General features: G+C 39.9%; 1 protein-coding gene across 1 annotated transcript; it reads left to right on the top strand.

Moving 5' to 3' along the window:
- The first annotated feature begins 5,169 nt into the window (after positions 1 to 5,169).
- Positions 5,170 to 5,511, top strand: LOC108979536. The gene has a single exon (XM_018950232.1). The coding sequence runs from the start codon at positions 5,170 to 5,172 to the stop codon at positions 5,509 to 5,511; it is 342 nt and encodes a 113-aa protein (XP_018805777.1).
- Positions 5,512 to 18,376: the final 12,865 nt, after the last annotated feature.

Consider the following 18,376-nt stretch of genomic DNA (forward strand, 5'->3'; position numbering starts at 1 on the left):
TTGGTGGGTGTACACGTTATGACTTTTATGATGTTATGTTATTTACCAATGCATTGAGAACGAGTCTATAGATAACGTAGTTTCAACGTAAGTTATACTACGGTTACCGGCAGATACTCACAGTGCATATGAGAAATTGTGACATTACCAAACGTTATGTTATTAATTAAGATAATGATATAAGTCTATGATGATGAAAGTTTATGATGAAATTTTTATGAAGAAGTTATGTCTTTTAAAAAATGATGACAAAATTACTTAATAAGTAAAAACCCATGTCTCCATATTTTTAAAATATGTTGAGGAATCTGGATGGGAGACATGCATACTGATTTCCTACATCTCATGCATTACATATTTATCATTGTTCATGATTGATTTATCTTCGTGTCAGTTAATTGTTTAACTTACTGAGATTTCGAGTAAATCTCACCATTTTATGGGACCACTATCATTCCGAGTGGAATGATAGAAGTTATATCAGGAATCGACCAGGAAGAGATTGATGGAGTATTGGATTCACATGATTGAGGAGAAGCCGGATCTGGTGAGGAAGCTGGACTTAATTTTGATGTTCATAGCCCAAGTCCTTCATACTTTAGATTGCATGAAGAGAATGATATGACTTTGTATATAAGTCTATGCTACTTAGTAATTTGAACATGATGATTATCTAATGAAGTTGAGATGTTTTAGTTATTCTGGCATATTTTTCACTTGAACCTTTCATTTCTGTTGCGATTATTGCATACTATTAGTTGCATACTAGGATGCATTCCATATTAACTGTCTTGAACGGAGGTATGTAATCTTGTGTAGCATGTGCCGACGCTCTAAGTCTCCATTCCATCCCATGCAGGGATTGGGGTAGTCACAGCAGTGGTATCAGAGCAGTTTGTCTTTGGGTAAACCCACATGTCCCTAGGAACCTTATGCTAGAATATAGGTTTGAATCATTAGTCTTGCATAGGCTTGAATCCTGCAATTAGAGCTTGATCTGATACGCATATATCGTAGGAGTTGGAAGGATTAGGATGAGATGACACGTGGCACACAAGAGAGGAACGCTGATGGATCTAACACCCACAGAGATCAGGATTGTCATTTTGATGGAGGACGTGATTTGGCAGACGTGATTCATCAAATGACGGAGACCATGAAGCAACAGCAGGAAGTAATCCTGAGGCAGAACTAGCAACGCCTGCTGATTGAGAATCGATGGTGTTCTTACGAGAAGTTCCTGAAATATAGATACCCCAATTTCATGGGAACTAAGGGACCCATGAAAGCTAACAAGTGGCTATTAGATCTCGACAGGACCTTCGAGATCATCGACTGTACTGAGGAACAAAAGGTATAATACGCAGGAAACCTGCTGCAGGGTGAAGCTGGAATTTGGTGGGATACCAAGGGGCAGCTTCTGATTAGAGAATTGGGAAATATCACCATTTTGACCTGGGAGAGGTTTAAGGAGGAATTTGACAATCGTTTCTTCCCAAAGGCAATGAAGACTCAAAAGGCCAGGAGTTTGCCACTTTGGTACAGGGCAATCTCACTGTTGAGCAGTACACTATGAAGTTTATGGAGCTGGGAAGGTTTGTCCCACACTTGATTGCTATTGAGAAAATGCATGCCCAGAAGTTTCAAGGAGAGCTGAATCCTAGAATTCGCAGTTATGTGGCTAGGTTCCACATCCACAACTTCCAAGAGCTGGTTAATGTGGCTGCAATAACGGAGGCGGAACAATGAAGTGTGACAGCTCAGATCAGCCTTGAGAGAAAAAGGGCTTCTACTTTCACTTTGGCGAGAATAATGCTAAAAGGAGGATTACTCAAGGAGCTAACAAGGGAAAAGGCATTATAGTAGCTCCACCTGTCGCCTGCAAGAAATGTGGAAAGAACTACAATGGTGAATCTTGTGTGGGCCTAGGAGTGTGCTACCGATGTGGACAATCAGGGCATATGATCCGAGAATGCCCATAGAATGTTCGAGGAAAGAACATTCCTAACCAACGGTCCAATCGGAGGCCACCTGCTCATGCCTGCGTTTATGCCATCACCCCTGGTGATATCAGCAAGGAAATCCTCGAGGACGAGGAAACATACATTATCACTGGTATTTTCCTTCAATAGAAATTAGCTTTTTAAATAGCTGCTTAGTACTCAGTAGTTGATTACACCTTAGGAAAAATCGTGTTATACAAATATATGGCTTGCGCTTTATTTGACTTTGGAATTATGAAATCGTTTGTGTTCGCGACATTTGCGCTACGTGTAACCTGCCGACTCAGACCCTACCCCAAGCAATAGTAGTGTCTATCCCGACGGAAGCACGATCACTTGCACCACTTTGTTGAAGAACTGTCCTTTGACCTTGAAGGGAAGATTGATGGAAGTTGACCTGATCATCGTTAATCAACTAGGGTTCGACGTTATATTAGAGATGGATTGGCTATCCAAACACTGCACTAGGATAGATTGTTGAAATAAGAAGATAATCTTCGATTTGCCCGAGGGTAGACATATTCGTCATACAAGAGGAATGGTGAAGGCTACCCCTTCTCTGATTTCAGCTTTGCAAACAAGGAAGTGCATCACTAATGGTGCCATGACCTACTTAGTCCTCATAACAGAGAGTTATGGTGGTGATAAGGATATATGAGGGATACCTATAGTTGAGGAATACCCTGAGGTTTTCACTGACGATCTACCCGGACTACTCCCAGATAGAGAAATCACCATAGAACTAGAACCCACAACGACCCCTGTCGATAAAACTCCTTATCGTATGGCCCCTCTAGAATTGAAGGAGCTAAAAGAGCAAATAGAAAAGTTACTGGAGAAGGGCTCCATTCGACCTAGTTCATCACCTTGGGGAGCGTCAGTTTTATTTGTTAAGAAGAATGATGGATCGTTGAGGATGTGCATTGACTATAGGGAATTGAATAAAGTACGGTGAAGAACAAGTACCTGTTACCACATATCGATGACCTACTTGATCAATTGCAAGGAGCATCGATGTTCTCTAAGATAGATTTAAGGTCTGGTTATCATCAACTAAAGATTAGGGAGAATGATATCCCCAAGACGTCATTTTGAGCCAGATACGGTCATTACAAATTCTTAGTAATGTCCTTTGGTCTAACCAATGCCCCTGCCACCTTCATGGATATGATGAACAGAGTATTCAAACCCAATCTGGATAGCTTTGTTGTTGTATTCGTTGACGATATATTGATTTATTGGTGCAGTAAGATCACGAGCAGCATCTCCATTAAGCATTGGAAAAGCTAAAGGAACACCATCTTTATGCAAAATTCAGTAAGTATGAGTTTTGGCTTAAAGAGGTAAAATTTCTAGGGCACGTGATTTCAAGTCAAGGAGTATCAGTCGATCCCAGCAAAATCGAAGCTATAGTAAGCTAGAAGCGATCGACGAATGTGCACGAAATTCAGAGTTTTCTAGGATTAGCTAGTTACTATCGGCGATTCGTGGAGGGATTCTCTAAGTTGTCAGGACCCCTCACTGCCCTAACTAAGAAGAATGCTAGGTATGTTTAGACAGAGAAATGTGAGCAGAGTTTTGTGGAATGCAAAGAAAGGCTCAAAACTGCACCAGTACTAGCTCTACCTGAACCTCATAACCCTATGTAGTATTTAGTGATGCATCCAAATCAAGACTTCGATGTGTGCTCATGCAAGAAGAACGAGTTGTCGCCTACGCTTCATGACAACTAAAGAACCATGAGCATAATTACCCCACCCATGACCTGGAGTTAGCTGTCATAATTTTTGCCATAAAGATATGGAGGCATTATTTATATGGCGCAAAGTGCGAAATCTACACCAATCACCAGAGGCTCAAGTACTTGTTTAGTCAGCAGAATTTGAATATGAGGCAGAGAAGGTGGTTAGAAACTATTAGCGACTACCAATGTGAGATTAAGTATCACCCTGGCAAGGCTAATATAGTGGTGAATGCACTAAGTTGAAAGACGCGATGGGATAATTCCACAGGTCTTGCCTTGGAAGTAGAGTCCCTTCTACATAGTATGAGAAGGTTGTTGATCAAGGATCTTTTTGCTGAAGTATCCTTAACCGCAGTACAAGAAATTATACCAACGGAATGAGAAGAAGTGAAGAAACGTCAGATGGAGGATCCCAAATGGGTAGAAATTCGATGGAAGATAGAGAAGAAGGAAGGACTCGAAGGTTTCGCCCTGAAAAATGATGGGTTGCTATACTACAAAGAACGGAAAGTTATCCCAGCTGATCAAGAGATCATGGATAGGATACTGAAGGAAGCAAATCAGACTCCATACACAGGCCACCCAAGGAGCACCAAAATATATCAAGATTTGAAGCGACACTTTTGGTGGGAAGGGTTAGAAAAGGACGTAGCGGATTATGTTAATAGATACTCGATTTGTAGAACGGTCAAGGTAGAGCATCAAAGACCCGCTGGAGATTTGCAGCCACTCCCAATCCCAGAATGGAAATGGGAGGACATATCCATAGATTTTGTAATTAGATTACCAAGGACCTCAAAGGGAAACAACTCTATTTAGGTCGTGGTCGATCGTTTGACGAAATGTGCCCACTTTTTGGCAGTTAAGAATACCAACCCCATGGAGAAGTTAACTCGGCTGTTTGTAGCAGAACTTTTGCAGTTACATGGAGTCCCAAGGATGATTGTATCTGATAGGGATACATGTTTCACTTCTAGTTTTTGGCAAAGCTTTCAAAACGCTCTAGGCACCAAGTTGAAGTTTAGTAGTGCCTATCACCCTTAGACTGATGGGCAAACTGAACGAACAATTCAAACCCTAGAGTATATGTTAAGAGCTTGTGTTTTGCAAGAAAAGGACAAATGGGAGAAGCTCTTGCCATTAATAGAGTTTGCCTACAATAATAGCTTCCAGGCCACTATCCAAATGGCACCCTACGAAGTGTTATACAAAAAGAAGTGTAGATCCCCCTTATATTGGAACGAAGTAGAAGAAGAAATGATCTATGGTACAAAGATTCTTCAAGAGATGAAGGATCATCAGATCCACCAAATAAGGGAAATGATGAAGGCTGCACTAGATAGGCAAAAAAGCTATGTTGAACGATGAAGAAGGACCCTCGAGTTTGAAGTTGACGACTGGGTCTATCTTAAAGTATCGCCCATGAAAGGAGTCTTTTGGTTTGGAAAGAAAGGGAAGTTAAGTCCAAGATACGTGGGACCATATGAGATTATGGAGAAATTAGGTGCAGTCACTTATAGACAGGATCTTCCCACTAAATTCCAAGGAATTCACAATGTTTTCCATGTATCTTCTCTCAAGAAGAGTTTCGAAAAGCAAATTCCAACCGTTGTTGACACGAGGGATATTTCACTTCAACTCAACCTAACCTATGAGGAAGTTCCAATTCAGATCATCGATTGGAAGGAGAAGGAGCTACAGAATCGTAAAATCCCATTGGTTAAGGTTTTGTGGCAAAATTATGATGTTGAAGAGGTCACATGAGAAACAAAAGTTGACATGAAAAGCAAATACCCTTATTTGTTTGCCATGTGACTTGTTTGGCATCGCCTCCTGGCATTCGCATTCATGCATGGTATCCCCTGGCATTTCACCTATATGCTCCACATCCTTTCACGTCATTTTTGGTTGTGACATGGCCGATGACGATAGGACGACCCGTCAGACGTATATGATTCATAACCGACTCTAGAGGCTAAGAGCGGAGCAGAGACGGGGACGCTTAGACCACATGACTGATGCGTACTGGGTTCATCAGGAGAGACTAGAGCATCACAAGACTCATATCCTCGACCACGATGGGAGAGGACGCATCCATCTTAGGAGAGCACAACTACACGAGGAGCATCAGCCTTATGACCCCATTCATTGGATGGGAGAGACTAGGGCTAGATGGCTCAGACGACATATGAGATTGGCTCTCTCAGTAGCTTTAGACCAGCCAGAGTCAAGCAGGGCGGTAGAGCAGCAACAGTATGAGCAGGAGTCACTCATTCCTGACCCTACTCCCCTCGACACATCAGATACATCTGACTTTTCTCCGAGTCGCACTCGCTTTCGAGAGGAAGTAGACCCCTGGCTCGAGGACGAGGAGTTTAGGCAGTGGAGACAACACCAAGAGAGGGTTAAACCCCTTTTATGACTCAAAGGAGGATGAATACTACTACCACATCCAAGATGAGGTGTCCGAGGATACCGATGGGAGACCCCCATCGAGCCTGAAGTTATCGCGCGATTGGTGAGTCAGCACTCAAACTCTTACCCATTGCATGTTTTGATTGACCCTGATTTCGAGGACGAAATCTTGTTTTAAGGGGGAGGATGTAACACCCCGCTTAATTAACCCTTGATTAATCCTTAAGTACTCTAGATTAGGCTCTTGATTATAGGTTAATTACTTAAGGTTGATAGTGAGATTATCATTAATGTTGGTACTTAGTGTTAATGAGTTAAGGATTAGAGAGGCAAGCCCATTAGTAATTTTGGTGAGACTTTTTAGGACTCTAGTGCATTCATGGGCCTAGCCCAAGAAAACCTTGAACCAAGCCCTTAGAAAATCAAGGTTAGTTTTGGCCCAAGTATAGGAAGGTATAAGGCCTTTGGTGTAGATTAGACCCTTGGCCCTTTTCAAGCCCATATGGCTCCAAAGCCATGTTTTGGACTCATTTCACTATTCAAAGACCAAAAATCCAATACACCATACTATTGATTTCCTTAAGCCCAAATCACACTCAAAGTACCCAAATTAAGTTTTGAAAATTGGCTAAGGCTATTAACCATCATACTTGAGGTTAGTGCACTTTAAGCCATGCTTGGAAGTTTAATTATGCTTAATATTTTCTTAAAACTTTTAATTCAATTTTTCTTGAATTAATATTCCCTTAAACCATGATTAGAACATCTTAATACCCTAACTAAACCATCCTACTTGTCATTAAGAAAAATGACATAACAAGCCTAAATCATGCTTCAATCGGTTTTGTGCATTGCCCTTTGTAATGTCTGCACTGTTTTGCCCTTGGGCCCAACATTTTTGTGGTTTGTCCTTAAGGGTAATATGGTTCTTAAACACCTCATGAAACCCTCCCAAACTCAGTTTGAGCCTTGGATGAAATTGGTTGCATCATCAACCTCAAAAAACCAAACCGGGTGCACCTTGGTTTAGTTTGTGTAGGAACCGTTTGGACTGAATTTGAACCAGCCTCCTACCATGGCTTGTACCACCACCCGATGCCACCTCCTTCTCCACCCAATCACCAAGAAGTTTCATGACCATCATGAATGATTTTGACTCATTTTTGCTTCCCAAAAAATCCAAAACTAAACTGATTTTCTGCCACTATAAAACCACCTCCATCTACTAGTTTTCAATGGTGGTTTGAGGGATCTTTTGGCACCCAAATGAGGCCCCACGACCTAGACTCATTTACAGGACCCTTGCAGCTACTGTGGTGAGGAAATGATAGTAGTTTAGAGAACTATTTCATTATGCACAAGTGACCTAAACTCATGCAAGCAAATATGAAAATTTTCCATATTTGAGCACCTCCCACTTTACCCAATCACCAAGCACCCAAGCCAACACCTCTCACCCCTTGGCCACCTATAAATACTTCCCTTTTCTTATCATTTCACCCACACCACAAGTCCAAGAATGGTCTTGAGACTTGAGAGCATTTCTCCCTCTTAGAGATCAAAAGAGTGCAAACCGAGTGAGTTTTGGTGAGTTCTTGAGTGTTCTTGTGTAAGGCAGTCAAGAGTGCTTGGAAGGCCACAAAATTTGTCATTTTTCTTCCTTCTGATCTTAGCTATCATTTTAAGCTTTGTTTTCAAGTGTTGGTACGAAATTTGATTGAGTTTTGAGAAGATTATGATGCTTAATGCAAAACCGGGTCAATTAAAGGAAGACTTGAATGATTGAATGTTTTTAATTGAAAATTTAGCTATGACATGTCCTAAGCATGATTTTATATGATGTATCATTGTCCTAACATGATTATGGAAGGTTAAATTTGTGGTTAGAAGCATGCCATGATAGGTTTTAAATCTATATTGTTTTGATTATCAAGCATAAATCAGTTTTAAGCATATTGATGATTAATAATTTCTTAACTTTGATTTAAGTGTCGGGATGAACTTAATTACTCAAGGATTAGACTTCATAATGTCCCTAAAGATATTAATGATTAAAGAAAATTTCATATGCATGCATTCATAAGAATCAATAGTTAAAAATACACATAGACATCAACTAGGATGCATGTCACGAGTTGAGACTAATTGGACAAGTTCCGCTTTGAATTTTGAAAATAAAAAGATATAGATGGTTTGAGAATGCCAAAAATATAAAGTTCATAAAATTTGGCTAAATTTGAAGTTTGTTTGCAATTAGTGAAAATTTAGGGCCTAAATGGTAATTTTTGGAAGTCTAGATGTATTTTTGTAAATACCCAATTTTAGAAGCCTTTTATTTTAAACCTCTCCATAAAAGTACTAACCCTAACTTAGTATACACATTATTTACGCAGTTACAATGATAATTTTGAATTTTTCCGAAAGTTTGTAAGTTGACCTCTAACTTGCACATTGATAAATTATTTATGAATTATTGATAAATGTTCATTCATATTTCAATTATCTTTGTGTCAATTAGTTGATAAATGCTCATGCCTAATTTTCTGCATCTCATGCATTGCATATTTATTATTGTTCATGATTGATTTATCTTTGTGTCAGTTAGTTGTTTAACTTACTAAAATTTACGAGTAAATCTCACATTTTTATGAGACCACTATTATTCCACTTGGAATGATAGAAATTGTGTTAGGGATCGACCAGGACAAGATTGTTGGAGTACTGGATTCACATGATTGAGGAATAGCCGGATTTGGAGAGGAAGCTGGACTTAATTTTGATTTTCATAACTCAAGTCCTTTATGCTTTAGATCGCATGAAGAAAATGATATGACTTGTATATAAGTCTATGCTACTTTAGTATTTTGAACATGATGATTATCTAATAAAGTTTGGATGTTTTAGTTAGTCTGACATATTTTTCACCTTAACCTTTCATTTCTGTTGCGATTATTGCATACTGGGATGCATTGCATATTAATTGTCATGAACATGGGTATGTAACCTTGTGTTGCATGTCTCGACGCTCTAATTCTCCGTTTCATCCTACACGAGAATTGGGGGTGTAATATAAAATCTTCAAACGAACATCCTAACATGTAGATCCAAGACTTATAATCATCAAATAAAAATATCAAAACTATTGGAATAAGAATAGATCACAAAAGATCCAAACTTTCTTAAAACAGAAACTGTTTTTCCTCTTCCAGTTTCTAAGTTTCTAGATCTAAGAAAATCTTTCATCAAAAGCTTTAACCATGCAACTAATATCCAACAAAAATTCATATAAACATATTGACAACACTCCAAAGAACTTTCAGACCAATATTTGTCCATTAGTTTGGTAAAAAATGCCAAAATACAACACACTATCCATATTATAGCCCAGGTTGACCTCTCTATGGTTAAATAACTTTTGATTAATCAAATAACCACAAAAGCAAACAAAAAAGGTATACATGGAAACTAGATTCAAAGAAGAATAACTTTTATGAAGGACTCATTGTGAGAAAATACTTATAAGGGTTCCAAAAATGGTACACCAAAAGGCTCAGAAAACTGCCCGAGGGAGCTTCTAAGTGTTCTCTCCAAGAGCGGAAATGAAAAGGGGTGAAGTGAGTGACTTGCATGCCTAATACACTTTTGAAAAAGGGAAGTATGAGCTTGAGTGACACCTTGATAAATGGTGATTAGGTCTCAAAAATGTGCAAATAGAGAGTGATTTTCAGTCAAGAAAACTTCCAAGAAAATGGTGGTGGTGAGGTGGTATTTGACCTTCACATCATGCATGACTTTGGAGCTATTAGGAGTAGTGAATGGCCTGTCATGGGTGGGTGGAAACTTCCTCAAGAAGGTTTGCCAAGGTTGCCAAAGTTCGTGGGCCTTAAACAAATGGGTCTCATTTGGGGTTCAAAGAGGGTTTGGTTAGACTTTGAGATGCTGTCAAGTCCAAATCTAATTTTTCTTGACCTAATCAAATTTTCAAGGTTTTGAAGGGTTGGATAATGATGTCATAACATGAGTATAAGGAATTAATAGCATGTGAAAGTGATTTAATCAAGTGATTAAACACAATGCTAGAAATCGAATCAAATAGGGTTTGGAGGCCAACTTTAGGGTTTGGGGAAACCGTTTAGGGTTTCAGTTTAAATCAAGTTTTTGGGATTTCAATTGGATTCCAACCATTTAGGGTTTCACTAGGGTTGAAACCTTCTTTAGTTTGGCACAAATTGGATGGTTTGATGGAATAAGATTTTCCTTAGGTGGCATGATCTCACACATAAATTTCCTTCACAATCCATCTCGATTTCTCTTAATGCCAAGTGTCCAATACTATTTACCAAGTGTGACTAAGATTTTGACAAGTGTCCAAATAAAACTTCTCTAACTTAATTTGGACGTTCCACACTGTGATTTTGAAAACAGTGCACTTGGTGCTACTATTGAGGTTACTATTCATTCCAGGAAAGTGAAAAATAAACTTTGCACTAAAAAAAAAACTAAACATATACACTAAACTAACTGTGCAATTCATTTATCGAAATCTAATCCCAAAACGTCTTGAAATAAACAGAACGCGTTTTCAAACAAGTATTTTGTCTGAAAATTGAAAATGAGATTATTGAGCCATAAAATTGTAAATAATCAACTGAGTCTAATGACATAGATCATATCACATTCTGACACTTTTAACTATATCAAATAAATAAAATCGTATTTCTGGCACCATAATGAATGGTAACACTGACAAACTAAAACCTACGGGATTGGTCGATTCGTGAAAACTTATAGGGTTCTTAAAGCCTATAGAAATTTCACCATTGAATTTCTAGCGGGTTGTTACAGTGGGATGAGCTCAAATATTCTCCAGTCCGAGGTCCTTAAGGATGGCGATGGTTTCATCGACCTTAACAAGTTGGTGGAGTTCCACTTCAATGGATCGTCATTCGCCTGCATGGAGGATTCCGGTCCGAAACACCTATTCCAATCGAAATATCAGAATCAGGCTGGAGTGGACGGTACAGACTCGAATGACTAGATTTTTATTAGGAATGGAAAATGTGACTAAACAGTGCCGGTTATTGTTTTGGCACAGCAAATACCGGCTGGTACGTAACATGAAAATATTGGTTGGAATAGATGAAGAAGAAGGGGAAGGCTGAGCGCTCGGAGACTTTTGTTTTTATTTTTTGATAAAGAAACTGATCTCATTAATCAACTTCAAAATGAGGTTAAAGTTAAGAGAGAAAATAAAAATGAGGTTAAAATTATGATTTTTTTACATCATAGTATGGGGTGGGCAGGTAGGGGTGTGCAGAATTCCGACTCCGTCCGACCTCCGCTCCAATGCCGACTCCGATGGAGTCGGAGTTGTCGGAATTCGGAGTCGGAATTCGGAGTAGCTCCGAATAATTATTCGGAGTCGGAGTCGGAGCTCGAAGGAGCTCCGACTCCGACTCCGAATTTTTTTTTTAAACCCAGCTCCAAAACGACGTCGTTTTGGAGCTGGGTTTAAAAAAAAAATTATTGAACGACACCGTTCCACTTAATATGGAATGGCGTCGTTCGGAGGTTCCTTCTTGAAGTAGAAGCCGTTCGTCGTTCTTCTTCTTCCTTCTTCACTTCTTCTTCTTCCTTCTTCCTTTTTCACTTCTCTCTCGCGTCTCCCGTCCCAGTGAGTCAGTGACTGAACCAGTGAACCCTCCGTCTCGCGTTCTTCAGAACACCGTTCGTCGTTGCTCCTCCCTGCCGCCGTCCCTCTGTTCAGCTTCCAGCCTTCCACCTACGGTGAGCCCTAAATTTAATTCAAGCACGTCTCTTATGAATTGGAGCCAGCAGTTGTGATTCTTGTGATTCTTGTGTATTGAATATTCAATATAGTCCCCAACACGGGGCTCAAAAACATGAATTTTACATTGTTTTGAAGACTTGCGCTAGAGCGAGGTGTCGAGCGCAAGTCGAGCGCACGTTGTATTGAACATTGGCTCGAGCGATATGTCGAGCGGAAGTCAAGCGAACCTCTCTGGAAGAGTTCTGCTCGAGCGCTACGTCGAGCGCTCATCGAGCGAAACTCTCTGGAAGAGTTATGCTCGAGCGCTACGTCGAGCGCTCATCGAGCGAACCTCTCTCTGGAAGAGTCTCTCGAGCTCGAGCGCTCATCGAGCGAAACTCTCTGTATGGATTCTGCTCGAGCTCCACGTCGAGCGCACATCGAGCGAACCTCTCTGTATGAGTTCTGCTCGAGCGCCACTTCGAGCGCACATCGAGCGAACCTTTCTGGATGGGTTCTGCTCGAGCGCTATGTCGAGCGCACGTCGAGCGAACCTCTCTGTATGGCTTCTGCTCGAGCGCACGTCGAGCGCCCATCTAGATGGGTTCGTCTGAGTCAAGCGCACATCAACCGAACCTCAATGTAATAATACATCGATACATGTATTATTATGATACAATAATACATGTCCTATTGTATAATACAATAGCCTAGTTTATTTTTAAACTAATTTTTTGCTTCTAATTTAATTTTTTCAGCTTCATTGATTGTGATATGGATCCTAGACATAGTGGAGATGATCGTCCACAAGGGGATGTGGCGGATGCCAATGCTACAACTCCTACACCGGTGGGTACTTCCACCCCTAGAGCCACATCTAGGGCAGCTACATCTAGAGCAGCTACATCTTGTGCGAGTAGTCGACTCCCACTCCCAGTTGATATAGAGGATGAAGATATGTTCAACGAGGAGGAGGAGATGCCCATTGAGCAAGATCAACCACCACGACCTTCTAAAAAGAGGTCGTGGACATGGGAGCATTTCACCAAAATTCCTGGTGAAATTGCGAACCCAGTGGCAAGATGCCATTACTGTGGATCACTTTGTGGATGCCATTCGAAGAAGCAAGGTACCAGTGTGTTAATAGCACATCTAAATGGTTGCCAACGATATAAGATAGCGAAGGGATTGCAAGCCACTGATCAGACCAACCTCAGTTACCAAACTTCTACAGCCACTGATGGTACACAGACTAAGAAATTGGTCATCCCTCAATACAGTGAGAAGATGTTGAGGGACATGCTTGCAGAGATGATAATTACTGATGAGATGCCATTTACCACAGTCGAGAAAAGAGGCTTTCGAAAGTTTCTAAATTTTGTTGAGCCACGATTTCCCATTCCATCACGGTATACAGTGATGCGAGATTGTATGAAGAGGCATGCGAAGGACAAGGAGGAGATGAGGAAGATGTTTATTACCACTGGCCAGAGAGTGTCTTTTACGACTGACACATGGACTTCCATACAGAACGTCTGCTACATGTGTATCACAGCACACTACATTGACAGTGAGTGGATTTTGCATAAAAAAATTATTAGTTTTAAAGAAATTGTGGATCATAAAGGTGCATCCATTGGGGCGAAGATGGATGATTGTTTAAAGGACTGGGGAATTCGAAAAGTGCTATGTATTACAGTTGACAATGCCAGTGCGAATGAAACAGCAATTGATTGGTTTAAGCGGAACACGACGGTGAGAGATGATGTCATTCGGGCCCACGAGTTTATTCACGTTCGATGCTGTGCTCATATCATTAACCTCATAGTTGTTGAGGGATTAAAAGAGGTTCATGATTCCATAACCCGAGTCCGCAACATTGTACGATATGTGAGGGGTTCCCCTCAAAGACTTGCCAAGTTTAAGGCAATAGCAGAAGATTTGAAGATTGAATGTTCTAGTATGCTGTGCTTGGACGTTCCAACTCGATGGAATTCTGCATACATGATGTTGGATGTGGCACAGAAGTACCAAAAAGCATTCGAGCGGATGGAGGTCGAGGAAGGGGGCCTGAGGTATGCTTTGTTGGAGCCAGCAGGACAGGGGCTCGGTGCGCCAGATGCACATGATTGGACCAGTGTGAGTTATTTTGTTGAATTTTTAAGAACTTTTTATGAGATAACCATGCGACTATCTGGATCCAAATATACGACTGCGAACTCATTTTTCAGTGAGCTCTCGGAGCTTCACTTCCAGTTGGAAAATAGTTGTACTGACTCTGCTGGATTGTTATCTGATATGGCTACGAGGATGAAGATCAAATATGATAAATATTGGGGAAATATTGAGAAGATAAATAGATTGCTATTTGTGGCTGTGATCCTTGACCCCCGAGTTAAGTTGGCCGTTCTAGAATTTTGGGTAAATTCCGTCCTCGGGGCAGTGAAGGCTAGAGAGTTTATTAGATTGCTAAAAAGTGATGTTGATGACTTATATCATCACTACAGTACTAGTGCTCAGCCTTCATCCGCAGTTGGTAGCTCCTCACATTCGAGGCCGACAGGATCGACAGTTCCCTCAGGTGATACTGACCCATCTGTAGGGGTTAGAGGCAATCGTGTTATACGGCAGTATCATCAACTCATGTCAATAAGGAATATTATGCATTGTACATCTGAGGTTGAACGATATTTTATGGAAGCTGTCGAGGCACCTAGTGATGTATTTCAGTTATTAACTTGGTGGAAAGTTAATTCCACCAAGTATCCAGTCCTTTCCCGTGTGGCCCGAGATGTGCTAGCCATTCCTGTCACTACGGTTGCCTCAGAGTCGGCATTTAGCACTGGAGGTCGCGTGTTGGATGCTTATCGGAGTTCATTGTCACCGTCAACCGTGGAGGCCCTCGTTTGCACACAGAATTGGATAAGTGAAACGCCCATTGGACTAGATACCGTTGGCGTTGATGCCGAGAGCTATAGGCTTGAATCGGGTAAGTTTATATGCTTTTAAATGATGATTTAATTATTTTTAATGTTTCTAACTTCTACTTTTTATGATTTTATAGATCTAATTGTGAACCCTAACATAATTACCGATGATTGAGAGTTTGGAACGGACGCTACTTGAGAGTTGGGATGGAGTTGAGAGAACCTCATTTCTTGGTAAGAATCAAATTATTCTTTTACCGTATATAATTTTTTATTATCAATTTTTTTTCATCTATTGATTGCTACTTTCTATCTTCATTTCAGGCGTGACCAATGGAACATTGGGGTTTGAGTGAAACCCGTGTTTAATTTTTATGTAATTATATTTCAAGACTGAGTCATATTGTTATTACGTTATAAATGAGACTGTTATAACTTATGGCTGCATCATACATGTTATTTAATTTTTAAACTATTTATATAGTTATATTTATGTACTTATATCCCGAGCAAAGACATGGGATAAGTACTCTTTATTCTATAATTTCTATTAGTACTTTATCCATCCTCTCTCAAAAGTTTATAATTTATTATCCAACTGAAATTAATCGAATTATACAAATTCGTACCATCATTCTTTTCTATAAAATTTTAAATTTGTGTAATTTTCAACTCATGAGTCATGAGCACTTTTAATGCTAAATTTCAGGCGGACATAAAACAAATTAAAGATATAATCAAAATTCAGTAACAAAATCAGAACGAATATTTAAATTATTGAAAACTCTTGAATAAACCAAATATTTGTAGATGATTCACTTTTAAAAAAATATATATATGTTGCCCACTATCTGAAACGAAATTGAACAACAAAATTTAAATAATAATAATAAAAAAAATCTATTACAAAATTGAGTTCGGAACTCCGAACGGAGGTCGGAGTTCCGATCGGAGGTCGGAGCTCCGACCTCCGATCGGAATCGGACTCCAACTGCGTTCGGAGTCGGAGTCGGAGGGGAACTTTGGCTCCGACTTTTGTCGGAGTCAGAGGTCGGAAATGACAACTCCGACTCCGTCGGAGTCGGAGCCCACCCATATGGGCAGGTACCTATGCTTGCCCCCACCCGCTTTTATATTCTAAAGTTTCTGATTTGCCCATCTATCCGATAATAGCGGGTGAGTAATCCGCTTGATAGTCTGCGAATACGGACGAATGAATGGACAGGCCTCACGGGGTCACGCAACATGCTCTTACCATTTACTTAGGGGTGGGCTCCGACTCCGATGGAGTCGGAGTTGTCGTTTCCGACCTCCGACTCCGAACTGAGTCGGAGTCCGATTCCGATTGGAGTTCGGAGCTCCGACCTCAGATCGGAACTCTGAATGGAGGTCGGAGCTTCGACATCCGATCGGAACGCCGAACGGTGGTCGGAGGGAGTTCCGAACGGATGTCGGAGCTCCGACTCCGAATTAAATTTCCGAACTTCGTTCAGAAATAAATTTCTAGTTGTTGTTTTCTATTCTTTTTTTTTTATTATTTAAATTTTGTTGTTCAATTTCGTTTCAGATAGTGAGCAACATATATTTTTTTTGAAAGTGAACCATCTACAAATATTTGGTTTATTCAAGAGTTTTCAATAATTTAAATATTCATTCTGATTTTGTTACTGAATTTTGATTATATCTTTAATTTGTTTTATGTCCGCCTGAAATTTAGCATTAAAAGTGCTCATGACTCATGAGTCGAAAATTACACAAATTTAAAATTTTATAGAGAAGAATGATGGTACGAATTTGTATAATTCGATTAATTTCAGTTGGATAATAAATTATAAACGTTTAAGAGAGGATGGATAAGTACTAATAGAAATTATAGAATAAAGAGTACTTATCCCACGTCTTTGCTCGGGATATAACTACATAAATATAACTATATAAATAGTTTAAAAAGTAAATAACATGCATGATGTAGCCATAAGTTATAACAGTCTCATTTATAACTTAATAACAATATGACTCAGCCTTGAAATATAACTACATAAAAATTAAACATGGATTTCACTCAAATGTTTTTTGTTCCATTGGTCATGCCTGAAATGAAGATAGAAAGTTGCAATCAATAGATGAAAAAAAATTGATAATAAAAAATTGAATACGGTAAAAGAATAATTTGATTTTACCAAGAAAGGGGGTTCTCTCAACTCCGTCCCAACTCTCAAGTGGCGTCCGTTCCAGACTCTCAATCATCGATAATTATGTTAGGGTTCACAATTAGATCTATAAAATCATAAAAAGTAGAAGTTAGAAACATTAAAAATAATTAAATCATCATTTAAAAGCATATAAACTTACCCGATTCAAGCCTATAGCTCTCGGCATCAACGCCAACGGTATCTAGTCCAATGGGCATTTCACTTATCCAATTCTGTGTGCAAACGAGGGCCTCCTCGGTTGACGGTGACAATGAACTCCGATAAGCATCCAACACGCAACCTCCAGTGCTAAATGTCGACTCTGAGGCAACCGTAGTGACAAGAATGACTAGCACATCTCTGGTCACACGGGAAAGGACTGGATACTTGGTGGAATTAACTTTCCACCAAGTTAATAACTGAAATACATCACTAGGTGCCTCGACAGCTTCCATAAAATATCGTTCAACCTCAGATGTACAATGCATAATATTCTTTGTTGACATGAGTTGATGATACTGCCGTATAATACGATGGCCTCTAACCCCTACAGATGGGTCAGTATCACCTGAGGAAACTGTCGATCATGTAGGCCTCGAATGTGAGGAGCTACCAGCTGCGGATGAAGGCTGAGTACTAGTACTGTAGTGATTATATAAGTCATCAACATCACTTCTTAACAATTTAATAAACTCTGCAGCCTTCACTGCCCCGATGACGGAATTTACCCAAAATTCTAGAACAACCAACTTAACACGGGGGTCAAGGATCACAGTCACAAATAGCAATCTATTTATCTTCTCAATATTCCCCCAATATTTATCATATTTGATCTTCATCCTCGTGGCCATAGAAGATAACAATCCAGCAGAGTCAGTACAATTATTTTCCAACTGGAAGTTAAGCTCCGAGAGCTCTTTGAAAAATGAGTTTGCAGTCGTATATTTGGATCCAGATAGCTGCATGGTTATCTCATAAAAAGTTCTTAAAAATTCAACAAAATAACTCACACTGGTCCAATCATGTGCGTCCGGCGCACCGAGCCCCTGTCCTGTTGGCTCCAACAAAGCATACCTCAGGCCCCCATCCTCGACCTCCATCCGCTCGAATGCTTTTTGATACTTCTGTGCCACATCCAACATCATGTATGCAGAATTCCATCGAGTCGGAACGTCCAAGCACAGCATACTAGAACATTCAATTTTTAAATCTTCTGCTATTGCCTTAAATTTGGCAAGCCTTTGAGGGGAACCCCTCACATATCGTACAATATTGTAGACTCGGGTTATGGAATCATCAACCTCTTTTAATCCCTCAACAACTAT

Source organism: Juglans regia, chromosome 7 (genome assembly GCF_001411555.2).
Source record: "Juglans regia cultivar Chandler chromosome 7, Walnut 2.0, whole genome shotgun sequence".
Taxonomy (NCBI): domain Eukaryota; kingdom Viridiplantae; phylum Streptophyta; class Magnoliopsida; order Fagales; family Juglandaceae; genus Juglans; species Juglans regia.

Excerpts from the sequence above, each read along its gene's own strand:
- LOC108979536 (XM_018950232.1), top strand. The coding sequence starts at position 5,170 with ATGAAAGGAGTCTTTTGGTTTGGAAAGAAAGGGAAGTTAAGTCCAAGA.